This window comes from Eptatretus burgeri, chromosome 2 (genome assembly GCF_056783735.1).
Source record: "Eptatretus burgeri isolate ZD-2024b chromosome 2, Ebu_testis_v1, whole genome shotgun sequence".
NCBI lineage: Eukaryota > Metazoa > Chordata > Myxini > Myxiniformes > Myxinidae > Eptatretus > Eptatretus burgeri.
In genome coordinates, this window is record NC_140962.1 from 110,417,300 (window position 1) to 110,430,982 (window position 13,683).

Consider the following 13,683-nt stretch of genomic DNA (forward strand, 5'->3'; position numbering starts at 1 on the left):
ATGTCATTGTATGCTGTAGTGTTATGATTTCCCTTCACTGGAACTAAGGGGCCAAGCCCGAACCATGAAAAACGGCCCCAGACCATTATTCCTCCTCCACCAAACTTTACAGTTGGCACTGTGCATTCGGGCAAGTAGCGTTCTCCTGGCATCCACCAAACCCAGATTCATCCATCAGACTGCCAGATGGTGAAGCGTGATTCATCATTCCAGAGAACACCTTTCCACTGCTCCAGAGTCCAATGGCGGTGAGCTTTACACCACTCCAGCCAACGCTTGCCATTGTGCATGGTGATCTTAGTCTTACGTGCGACTGATCGTCCATGGAAACCCATTTCATGAAGCTCTCGATGAACAGTGTTTGTGCTGATGTTGCTTTCAGAGACAGTTTGGAACTCGGTAGTGAGTGTTGCAACCGACGACATACGATTTTTCCACGCTAAGCGCTTCAGTACTCAGTGGTCCCGTTCTGAGGTTGTGTGGCCTTCCACTTCACGGCTGAGCTGTTGTTGCTCCTAGTCATATCCACTTCACAATAACAGCACTTACGGTTGACCGGGGCAGCTCTAGCTGGGCAGAAATTTGACGAACTGACTTGTTGGAAAGGTGGCATCCTATGACGGTGCCAAGTTGAAAGTCACTGAGCTCTTCAGTACGACCCATTCTACTGCCAATGTTTGTCTATGGAGATTGCATGGCTGTGTGCTTGATTTTATACACCTGTAAGCAATGGGTGTGGCTGAAATAGCTAAATCCACTAATTAGAAGGGGTGTCCACATACTTTTGGCAATGTCGTGTATTTAAAGAATGTCTTGCTCTTATTTTTAATATTCTTGGCTCTGTCCCTTTCATACTCCCATTTGGTCTGCTGAGTTATTTTCTTCACTCAACTGTTTCCTTATATATTGATGAGAGTTGAACTCTAGTCCTGTTATTTTGTATTGAATAAATGCCTTCTGCTTATATTATCCCTAATTACACCGTGAACCTCCCTGCTCAACTAACCCGGTCTCTTTCTGCCTGTACCTTTACACCTCACTGGAATGTACCTACTCTACAGCCTACACATTTGCTCGTTGAAGATTTCCCATTTATTTGATGCAGACCACCCACTCATTAATTTTACCCACCTCGTAGGCCCATTGGTCTGATGGACCAAATTTTCATTGGTCTTCACAACCTTGTTGCATACCCACCTGCTGGACTGCTTAATCATTAGCTTGCCTTTCAAGAACCCCTGATTTGCTTTGGGCCAACATGGGGATTATATGTTAGTTTTTATTATTGCCATATGATACTATTCTTATTAACCTCCGCCATCCTAGATGGACGGAGGTTACTGTTTTCACCCCTGTCTGTTTGTTTGTTTGTTTGTGAACAGTATTACGGAAAAACTCCTCGACGGATTTCGACGAAACTTGGTGGGGGATTAGGTATGGTCCAAGGATCATGCCATTAGATTTTGGACTTGGTCCAAAGTCTAATATGGCCGCTATGGCGGCCATTTTGAAAAAAATATTTGAATTTTTGTTTTTGCATTTCTACATGTTTTAAGTGATTTCCAACCAAAATAAAAACTTGGAAAATTTTATTTTTTTTCAAAAAAATTTCGATTTTATTTGAAAAATATTTGAATTTTTTTTTTTGCATTTCTACATGTTTTAAGTGATTTCCAACCCCCTCCCCCACCCCCCCAAAAAAATTGTTATAGAAAAAAAAAACAATGTTGCAATTTTTTTCAAAAAAATTCCGATTTCTTTTTTTTTGCATTTCTACATGTGCGTCGATCTAGTTTAGTTTATTCAATCGTGGTTCAGTTGAGTCTGATCCGTTTTGACCTACAATGAATAGAATATCGGGTTCACTTAAGTGACCCAGCAGTATTGGCGGCGGAGGTTTTGCACTCTACCGAGTGCTCCCCCTCTAGTTATTGTTGTAAATATTATTAGTATTAATTAATATATGCTTTGTTGCAAATATGCTCAGGAGTTTTTTGGGGCATTTGGGTCCTCGGGAACTTTTGGGTCCTCTGGAACTTTTTGGCACTTTTGGGTCCTCTGGAACTTTTTTTGACTTTTTGGTCCTCAGGGAATTTGGATTTTTTTTGGGACTTTTGAGTCCTTGGAAACTTCTTGGGACTTTTGGGTCCTCTGGGACTTTTGGGACCTGGATACTTTGGGAATTTTGGGTCCTCCAGAACTTTTTGGGACTTTTGGTCCTCAGGGACTTTTGGGTCCTCCAGAACATTTTGGGACTTTTGGGTCCTCCAGAACTTTTTTGGATTTTTGGGTTCTCCAGAACTTTTTGAGACTTATGGTCCTCAGGGACTTTTGGGACTTGCTTCCTTGGGGACTTTTGTGTCCTCGGGAACGTTTTGGGACTTTTGGTCCTCAGGGACTTTTGGGACCTCCAGAACTTTTGGGTCCTCAGGGACTTTTGGGGACTTTTTGGTCCTCAGGAACTTTTGGGCCCTTGTGGATATTTTGGAACTTTTGGGGTCTTCGTGGTCTTTTGAGGTCTTAAGGGTCTTCAAAGTTCGAAGGGGTCTCATCAGTTTAAATGGTTAAAAGATCCATTCCAAGAGTGCATAATTAGACAACGTACATAATTAATAGACAAAATGTCACACACACACACACACACACACACACACACACACACACACACACACACACACACACACACACACACACACACACACACACACACACACACACACACACAACTCATCCATTTATAGTCGATATAAAACTCCCAAACTCCCAAATCACTTCTCATATCCTCAATGTTTGCCCTCATAACATCCAGCACCCTTTCAACACCATCCAGAACTTCACATCTCAACAATAGAGTTCCGCTCACTATATTGTGGTTGCTGCTTGTCCCCAGATGCTCTCCCACCTCAACGTTCTCCACCATATTAGGATCATTACTTTCAAAGGAGGTCCAATACAGCACACCCCCTTCATGGGGTTTTCTCCAAACTGGGTTGAAAAGCAATCTGGATTAGGTTTTGCAGGATGAATTTTTTTTAAATAGCTACACCAAAGCTACTTCTGTTTCATTGTCTTTAAGATGAAGTGTGCAAACATACCAAGAAAGTCACATTCTAGGCCAAAACGTTCTCGGAGCCATGTAAATGAGTTATGAAAACAAAGGAATATATCAAGCAATTATTCACTGTTATTCCCCTTTGGCTACCTTGTTCAGATGTATGCAGTTAGGCAGAGATTTGAGTTGATATCAAGTGCTGTAATTTTTTTCTCACTCCCATGGTTTCTCGTTTGCAGATTATTGCAATGAGCGGAGGCACGGTGCGTGGGCAAGGCACCCTGACCGACTTTCAAAAAAACGATCCAGAGCTCTACCAGTTATGGACAACTCTAATGAACCGACAGCACCATGAACTACAAAAGGTGTCTTTTCCTTTATCTCACAATTTGTTTTGCTCTGGCACAAGAACAATCTTTACTGATGTTTTGTAAAACTAGTCTTTGTGAAAGCTGGTAACCATCTGCATTGGCAGACAAGTAGAATAATGGATTGAATCAATAGAACGTTGGTTTATTGCTGTGGGAAGCTCAGGGGAGCTAACATTTCAGGTATTAACTCCTCGTTATACTGATGTTACACACAGCACTTGCTAAAAAAAAAGACTGATACATTGTCATGACCTCAGCAAAAGTGTGTGGACATCATGATCGATTAAAAAAAAATTGAAATGGAGCAAGAATTCCTCGGTGTTGGCCAGTAAAGCAAACCAAAGATTGTATTTTTAAGGAAGTTGAAAGAGTTTCACATTGTCGTGGCAGTTTTGGCCACCTTGAGACAGAAAGAATCTTTTAGTTCAGTTTAACCTATTTATTCAGTAACAAATACAAGACAAAACTCGTGCATAAGGAACTTAGCCTGGAACAATATCACAAGCAAAATCTTAACTTCACATAGGGTACAGCGCATATGTATGTGATCTCACCAGGTCGTGTTTAACACTTCGTAGGAAATTAACGGAACAAAGAGAGGCCTTTGGAGAAACAACAGGTGGAACTTTGTAAGGTTTAAAATCACAAACACAGGATGAAAAACGGTCTGTTACCGGAGCTTGCTCGAGGTTGCCCCGGTGAGGGGATGGAAGAATATGTGATTTCTTGCTGGCAATCTGGCAAGAGTTAAGGTTTTACAAGGTTTTACAACTACAAAGGAATGTGTATATTTTACCTCCCTACAAGCTTTCCCAGAATATATTTATTAAATTCTTTCTCAAAGAAGTAACTAAAGCTAATTGGCATTTTACCTCATTATAAATTCAATGAACAATTCAGTGTCTCACAATATCAATAATAACACTTTGAGTCTTTTCTGTCGGTCCTTGATTCAAAGTATTCTTCCTTTCAATATGATATGTTCATTTGGTAATTTGTCAAAAGAGAATGTTAAAAAATTGGAAAGACCCAGGAAGATTGTCCAGCGTGTAATATGGACAAAGCTTCCCTCACCTTGTCTCTTGTATTGAGAGTTTGTATGAGAAACATGCTGTGTTGAAGGTTCACAAGATAATGGAAAATCCATTGCACCCACTTAATGATTGTTACCTCCACCATTAAAGGTGGACATAGGTTATGTTTTCACTCCTATTTGTCTTAGTCTGTTTGTCTATCTGTCTATAAGCAGGATATCTCAAGAGGTTGCGGGCAGGTCGGAATGAATTGATTTTGGTCAAGATGCGGATCTGGATCTGGATCTGGATCTGAATCGAGAATTTTCAGTCCTTCTTCACTACTTAGAGATCAGGCCAAAAACGACATATGGCACGATATCTTGAAAAGTTGGGGACAGATTCGGACGAAACTTGGTGGACAGGTTGGGTGTGTGACCAGGACGGATTGATTTGATTTTGGTGAAGATTCGGATCCAGATACTAGAATCTTTTCAGTGATTCTTCACCATTGAGAGATCCGGTCAAAAACGACATATAGCAATATATTTCAAAAAGTTGTCGACAGACAGTGACAAAACTTGGTGTATGACTTGGGTAGGTGACAAGACCAAGCCAGTTCGATTTTGGTACAGGTCCTGATCCAGATCCAGTCTATCTGTGAGATAGAAAACATAAACTGTTCAGCCTGGCAGAGGTGTGCACTCTACCGAGTGCCATTCTAGTTTTTATTTTAATCACTCAGGCATTATCCTTAATGCTCCGCTTACGTTATGCTGTCATTTTAGATCGTCATCTGTGCCTAATTCGATTCGCATATTTATAAAGCAGTACTGCCTCCATTTTTATTCCTTAAAAAAATATTTATTTTTGCTCCACTTAGTCATGCTGCACACATGCCATTTATACGTTGAACATTATTTAAAGGCAAATTAATGAATGTAATCTCACAATTTTTTTTTAGTATAACACTGCCAAATTCAGTCATATTCTCTGATTTTCATGAAGGAGCTTGTGAAAGTATTGCATGAAATAAGAAGAAGCGAATACTTTGATATCGCGCGGCTGGGGGCAGTAAAAATCTAGGTTAAGAATTATGAAACAATTTTGCAGTTATAAAATTTAAATGTAGACACGGTGAATTAGCATGCATGATGGGAAGAGTTGTGACGTTGGACAAATTTCTATTTATAGCCCTCAGATCAAAGGGACGTACGCGGCCATAAGTGTGACAGAAGACACAGGACAGAATAGCCAATTATATAACAGCGCGATGTCACCGTGCTGTAAAAAGACAATGGAAGTTAACAGTGCAATTTCTGCAAGTTAATAGAAAGTTCTGAGTCAATTGATAAGTAAACCCAGTTTCTGGGATCTTAACTTAGAATCGCAGCATCAGGATGCAAATGCTCAGATCGAAACACTAAACAGTTCAATTGACTTTTCATTAAAGTCATATTTATACTACACAGATATTTCTATCTGCTATTTATTTTCAGGCAGCAGAAAACACATGAATGAAGGTAGGTAGCTATTTTATATTGTGTTTCCACCAAGAATGCACAGCACACACTCATCAACATCAATGAGTCAGAGTGTCGAGGGAAGTTTCTGGGGAGGTGGGCTTCGATAGTCATGGTGAATCCTACCTTCAAAGGTGGAGGAAAACTCTGAATTAAAACCAAGTAATTGGTGGGCTGTTTTTTTTTTTTTTTACCACATCACCCATGGCACTAACCAAGCTAACCAAGAAGAAATGGCAGATGCACTAGTTTTGAGGATCATGGGGTGCTCATGCCATCAGAATGATTTGTTGAGATGTTGATGTTGGCCAGTTACTTTTCCACTTTTTTCTTTGGGAATCTCACTTCCTGGATGGAAGAGCTGGTAAGTGAAGACAGGGGAAAGGGGGTGATTGGGAAGATTCGGGACCTGGGACTTTTCAGTAAATATTTTTTTTTTGTATACGTTGTCGAGGCTCATGTGAGAGCTAACACACAACACACAACACACAGCAAGGGGGGCATGAGACAAGAGGGGAGGGAGTGGGAAGGACAAAACAGTGGGGAACAGAGACATTAGGAGATCTGTGGAAGGGAGAGGGATGAGGCGGGGAACATGGGGAATACAAGATGGACATTACAGGGACTTTCAGAAAGGAAAGCAGGGAATTTGAAGGAGGTGGGCTTGGGTGGATTATCCGGGGTAGAAAAGATCGAGGATTTGAATGGGGGATGATAAGAGGTGGTGGTGAACAGCTGTTTTGAAGGCCTGGAGGGAAGAGTGGCATTGAATAGAGTGAGGGAGGTTATTCCAAAGGGCAGGAAAATAGAGGAATGAAAGAGTGAAGGTGAGCAGTGATTCGTGATTTTGGTAGTTTTACCAGAAGGGGGTTGTTAGCAGGCCTTGAGCGCCCTGTGGAAATGTGGTTGGGACAAATCGCAGAGAGAGCAGGGGGGGCGAGGCTGGAGAGGAGACAGTAGAAGACAGAAAGACCACCGACCTGCCTGCAGTGAGAGAGTGAGAGGCCCAAAAACTCAGCCTCATTGCGGGAGATACCAATGATCCGAAATGCCTTGGTTTCCACAGCGTGAAGCCGAGAAAGGTAGGAGGCAGGAGCACCAGCCTCGAGGGGGAGACCAGTATTCCATCAGGCTACGGACGAAAGCTTTGTAAGTGGTCAGGAACTCAAGTGGGCCAAAGAAGGACTTTGCACGACGGAGGATTCCCAGTCGGCGACTGGCTTTGGAGGCGAGGTTTGAAATGTGGCTTTCCCAGGAAAGATCATGGCAGATAGTGAGACCCAGAAGCTTGAAAGAAAGGACTTCTTCCAGAGGATTGTTGAGAAAGTGGATGGGGGGGGGGGGTTCTAAACGGTCCTTTCGGAGAGACATAGTGAGAGTGTGAGATTTGTCCGGATTGAAAGACATGTTCCACGTTTTGGACCAGTTTGTGATTTTATCCAGATCTGCAGTGAGCGAAGAAGCTGCTGCTTGCCGGTCTGAGGGATGACCGATGGTACGGCAGAGGGTGGAGTCATCAGCAAAGAGATATGGAGGATTTTCCAGAGAGTCGGAGAGATCATTGTTGAAAACCAGAAAAAGAACAGGACCCAGAACACTGCCTTGAGGAACTCCAGCCTGGACAGGAAGAGGGGACGAAAGAACTCCATTTAGGGCCACACATTGACTGCGACAGGAGAGGAAGTCTGCGAGCCATGAGTGGAGATGGACTTGAATACCATGGGAAGAGAGTTTGGTGAGCAGTGCAGGGTGCCAGACCGTGTCAAAAGCACGTGATATGTCCAGGGATACGGCTCGGATTTCCTGTCTGGCATTGAGTACCTCCATCCATTGTTGGGAGAGCAGAAGCAACATATCCAGGGTAGAGTGACCTGGTCTGAAACCAAATTGATGATCGGAAATCAAGCCATTGGAGTAGAGGAAGGATTTAATGTCTGAAGCGATGATGGATTCCATAACCTTCCTGATGGTTGGGAGAAGGCTGATTGGTCTGTAGTTGCCAGGGATCTGTTTTTGCACCTTTTTTATGCAGGGCAGTAATGTTTGCTGATTTCCAAGCAGATGGCAGATGACCTTGGGCAAATGAGAGGGTGAATAGAACAGAGAGCGGGTGAGCAAGAGCAAGTGAGCAATATAGTTCATGGCAATGAGCAATATTGTTGCTCATGTTGAGCAATATAGTTCAGATATGGCACTTTCTCACAAGTAGGATGTATCATGGCTCCATTCTGGCTGAAGAGCATATTCCAGTGACAAACCTGATCGGTTTCTACCAGCCATTAGAAGATAGAAGCTATAAGAAAGGATGGATCTCAGATCAGTCTTGTATTGGACTGTGACTGAACTGAGGACGGGTGAACACTGGTTCGTACGTTTTGAAGTGAATGCAGATTTCCTTCAGTATAATTGTCCAACAGTCATTTGTTTTCCATCGGTTAGTAAAGTGCAACCTCATAAAGTAGATATTTATTCAAATGCAAAAAATAATTTTTTTTGGTGACAATGTCGAATAAACTGATAATATATCAAAGATTACTTGCAAGCGACTGTGTAATTACAAATGAAATCCATGCAGCTGTTTTGTTGGGTTCTCCAAAAATGGTCCACGTAAAAGATGATCATGAATTCAGTTGCTAAAACAAAATCGATCTGACCGTCTTGCTGAGAGAAATATTTGCAGAACGAAATTAACTGAAAATGAAACTTCTTGTACTTTGTTTTATTTTGGTGAGTCCAAAGTCTGATGGTGCTTTCTTCTCTGAAAGGAAACTGTGAAGGACAGCAGTACTATGCTGGAGAGGAAAAATCTGAGGAGAGCTATGTACTCGAAGGAAGCCTACCTCAGGTCGCAATCCTGTGATGAGACTGAAGGTAGGAAAACTGCTTTTGTTTTTGTGTTGACAACCTCTGACAATGACAAAAATCTGTTGCGTCACAGGAAAAGGTCATTTAGCCCATCAATTCCCACATCATTCAACCCCATGAAGTGTAAACTAGGGGCTTCTTTCTCATATTCAGCCAAGGTTTTTAAAAGGAGGCAGGATGAGGGGGGGTGGTATTTGAGGGGGTAGTGTGATGGGGGAAGCTTAGAGATGGTGGGGTGATGGGGATGCAGAAAGAGGAGACATCAAGTAGAGAGATATTAAAGAAGAGGACACATAGAAGGGGTGGAGTAGGAAAAAAAGTGGGCTTGCAGGAGATGTGCGGGAGTGTACTGACACAGTGGGGTTTGACACCATAAAAGAACATGAAAGGGATTTGGTTGTCATGAGCAGACAACCTTTGCAAACTGGACTTCTGAATATTCCCAAATTGGACATATAGAGATAAAGGGCATGGGATGGATGGAAGGAATGTTTGTTGAAGGCATGGAGAAAGGTCATGCTGTAGGAATGGGATGAGGTTGATGGACCAAGTGTTTAGGTGAGGGACAGGTTTGTAAAATATTCCTTGTGAATAAGAAGAGAAAGAGGGATAGAACATGATGAAGAAGAATAACATATGGGGTACTCATGACAAAAATAAAAAAATATAAAGTATGCCATCGTGTACTGTGCTTCTGCTAAGTTTGAATAAAATCGGGCCATGCATGTCAGAGAAATGGTTGAGGACACTTTTAAGTAACAAAATGGCCACCAGTCGGCCATCTTGAATCTGATCTCGAAAAAAAATGACATGTATTTGTAAGGCGTCATCTGTTATCGGTGTGCCAAGTTTGAACAACATCGGTAAACGCATGTCCGAGAAATGGTTGAGGACATGTTCAGCATTGGGTTTTTTACAGCTAAAATGGCTGCTAGCCGGCCATCTTGGATCTGATGTCAAAAAAAATGACGTGCATATGTATACCATCATGTGTTGTCTTTTTGACAAGTACAAATAAAATTGGTCGATACATATCCATGATATGGTTGTGGATAAAAAGTTTTTTTTTTTTTTTTTTTGAAGTGATGAAGAGGGGTGGGAAACCATTGAAGAGGCAGAAAGGGCAAATTTTTGGGGGAAAAAAAGGAAGCGGAATCAGAAAAACCTCAAATCTAGACGATTTTGCTTGCTGACTATCTGAGGAGTCGTCCTTAAATACACAAAAACGTATTTGCAATCTTGCACAAGGTAAGATTTTACGCTGAAAATTGGACAAAAACACAAACAGCAATACTGGGATGAAAATATTACAGAAAACAAGTCTGAAGACGACAATAGTTAACGAGCGGTATTTGACGATGTAGATTGTTTCAGAAGTCAAGGATGAGACAATGTGATAATGTTTGACCAAATTATAAAAATGATCAACATGATGTGGTACGGGTGACGGATTATTAGCTGCAAAATGTCGAAAACCCGGATTCGTTCAACAACTTTAAAAATTTGACCTTTGCATAACCTTTAAAGGTCCCAAAACAATGTTGTGGACATTAAAATAAGGAAACAGGATACGTGCTATAGCTTATTGTAGTGGGTTTGTTGAAGAAGGTCGAAAACCCGGTTCGATTCCCACAACTTTGAAAATTTGACCTTTGTGACCTTTAAAGGTCAAAGGTCAAGGATTATGACCTTTGGTGCAAAACTTTCTCTGGAACATTCCAGGAACAATATAACGTCATGTCGGCTATATGGCATTTCGCACTCCTCGGATTATCCATACTTTGATGAAATCAGCGTAAAAACAAACATGCAGGGGGCGCCACGGGCAAGGTGTTCGAGATAGAGTAAAATGGTTTCAAGACTTTAAGTGGGGAATGACCTCAAGATTATGCATCAAAAATATTGTCATCCTAGCTCTCAAAGTTTGGGCGGTCGCATGATTTTTATGTCAAAATTCGCAATTTTCTGAGTTTTGGACCTTGTGACCTTGACCTTGGGATGAAAATGAAAAATTGGACAACGACAAGTTTTAGATAATTCATTTTGCTATTCAAATACCGAAGAACCCATTCCATTCAGTCAATTCCCGAGGAGAAGATAGATTTTTAATCCGACTACCCCCTAAAAATGGCTATATTTTGGGGCGTGGCTCCGCCCACAATGGGCGTAGCCACGCCCTCATCCAGGAAAACACAACTAGACATTGATATCGAGCACCAAACCAAGTGTCATCAAGATCAAATCAAAGTCCATGGAGTTATGCTCTGGACAGACAGACACAGACATAACGAATATAGTGGTCACTGGCTGGCGCTCGTGAACCAATAAACACGACAGATCTGGTTTAGAAAAATTAGCTTTGATTGAGGTGGAAGGACCAGTTGCAAATTTTACCTACATGTGGAGCAATCCGGAACTGGAAGATCTGATAATCATAACTCAATAACGAATTGCAACACTGCAGCATACATACATTAGAAATGCAACCTTATTGTTATTCTCAATGCAGGAGGAGAAACTGATGTACAATAAAAGAAAACTGCAGGTACAGCCAGCTGGAGCACACAAAGCACACTCTTTTTTTTTCTTTTTCAATGCCAAGACTATGTCCTAAGGTCTGATAACTATTCACCAATAAAATAATTGTCCCCCACCCCTCCGACAAGGTCAGAGACAGGAGACATTAAAATGAACTCCGTCCGACCAACCGATCATCCATCCATGACCGATCATCTGTCCATTTAATTTTGTGTACGCGATATTTCTAAAACCATTCAATATTTAGCTTTCATGTTGCAGATATCTATTCTTCATGACATCATCTCAACCTGATTAGATCACGGCTGTGATTGGTTGAATTATGTTGCCATGGCAACCATCTCGGTAACTTGGCTTGCGTGCGAGATATTTCAAAAAACGTTCAAGATTTAGGTTTCATCTTTCACAGATCTATTACTCATATCACCCAAAAGGACCTAAAGTATCAGCTGCTTGTTTTCTTTGAAATCTTGGCTGAACTTATGTCAGTTTCTTTCATTATCCTGTTTACTCCATGCAGTTCCCTCATTCGAAGTTAAAGTATTTTATCCGCACCTTGGTGCAGACTCCTGCAGTACCCAACTAGTTACTCTCTTCCAACTTGATTTCCTTTGCTGTTTCTACTGTAGTTTCCTTTCTATTGCCATACATTTTTATCCATTCTGCTGGTGTATCATTTATACTACGGACTATTGTCTTTCTCGGACTATCTTAGTTTCTAGAATACTTCTTCCTTCAACTGGGTTTCATCTTGAAGGTTTTTGTAATGTCCTTACCACTAGGGTATCAATGTAACACTACTTAACTAACACGTAGCAACTCTGCATGCAGTACTATTTGTCCCACTTATTGCCATGCTTTCCTTGTCATGGTTCAGCAGATGTGATCTCTTCCTTAACTTAATAACTTGTGAATTAAAATAACATTATGCATTCTCTATCTACCATAAGTATGCTAAAACTTCAATAGAGTCATTTTAAAAACCGACTAAATCACAACAATTAGCATGAGCTATCCTAAATACCAAACATACTTAGCTTCATTGAAATTGTGTGGAGCTTTGGAGACAACACCAAGAATGGTTGGAGTTGATGATCAAATACATCCTTCATAATGGGAGTCCAGCATTGTGATTTGTATCATTGTGTGCACAGCAGAAGATGCAGAAGCCGAAGCAAGAGTTCATGGGCCTCAGAATCTTCATGCTAGTGAGACCTCGTGGAGGGAGGTTCGACGCTACCTTCAAGACTGTGGTCCTGTTTTGCTCACCCTAATGCTGTTCTCACAGCTCTTCAAACATTCTGCTATGCTGGCATCGGACTACTGGCTTGCACTGTGGACCAGCGAGGCGAGCACCAATCATAGCAATTATGGCAACAACAGCTGTCTCAAATCAACGGAGGTACTTTGAGAGAACTGGGATCAGGTATCTGCTGATGGAGATGCCATGACAGTTCACAGATCATTGAGTTGTTTGTTTGTTTTTAAAGTAGATAGGCAACGCATTTGAAATACTGTACCTGTATTTATACTACATTGTTTATTCTAAAATTAAGCCTGGTGTTGGCTTAGTGGTTAGGGTGGCGGCTTGGGATCCCAGTGTCCTGAGTTCAAGCCCCGTTGGCTGCTGAATTAACACCAGGGGGTTGACTCAGCCTGTCATCCTTCCGAGGTCGGCGAAATGAGTGCCAGTGTACTGGTCCCGGTTAGAATAGGTGTACCATATCCCTGTGTGTCGTAAGAGGCGACCAGGGTTGGCGTCAGGAAGGGCATCCGGCCATAAAACATTGCCTCACAAAAAGCCAAACCCCTGCACAGCAGGGAAAAATGGCTGTAAAAACGGTCATATATGTTTATTCTAAAATTGCTTATGACCTACCAAACAAAATCCTAACCAATGCGCAAAGGTTTCTGTGACTGTGAAGGGTTAAAGTCAATGAGAAAAGGCTGAATCGCACAAATATCATTTTATTTATTATTCATGCTGTGATAAAACAATATATTTTTACATCACGGCACCACAACATTATAAACTAGATTAAGACACTCGGTAGAGCGCATACCTCTGCCAAGCTGATTAGTTTACAGTTTGTATCCCACTGATAGACCAGATCTGGATTCGGATCTGAACTAAAATTTAATCAGCTTGTTCTTGTAACCTAATAAAGTCATCCACCAAGTTTCGTCTGAATCCGTCCACAACTTTTTCAGATATCATGCTGTATATCATCTTTGGCCCTATATCTCAATGGTGAAGAATCACTTTTAAAATTCTAGTCGTCGGATCTGGATCCGGATCTTCACCAAAATCTAATTATTTC

At 41.5% G+C, this 13,683-nt stretch overlaps 1 protein-coding gene across 2 annotated transcripts in view; it reads left to right on the forward strand.

Moving 5' to 3' along the window:
- LOC147032818 (ATP-binding cassette sub-family C member 9-like) overlaps positions 1-13,683 on the forward strand; it is a 176,600-nt gene that overhangs the window by 59,601 nt on the left and 103,316 nt on the right. The window contains exons 11-13 of one of the 2 annotated variants that reach the window (XM_085870690.1): positions 3,292-3,417; positions 8,725-8,830; positions 12,517-12,764. In XM_085870690.1, coding sequence (XP_085726816.1) covers positions 3,292-3,417; positions 8,725-8,830; positions 12,517-12,764 — 480 coding nt within the window. The remainder of the gene's footprint in view (positions 1-3,291; positions 3,418-8,724; positions 8,831-12,516; positions 12,765-13,683) is intronic. The other variant, XM_085870691.1, reaches the window with a different exon arrangement.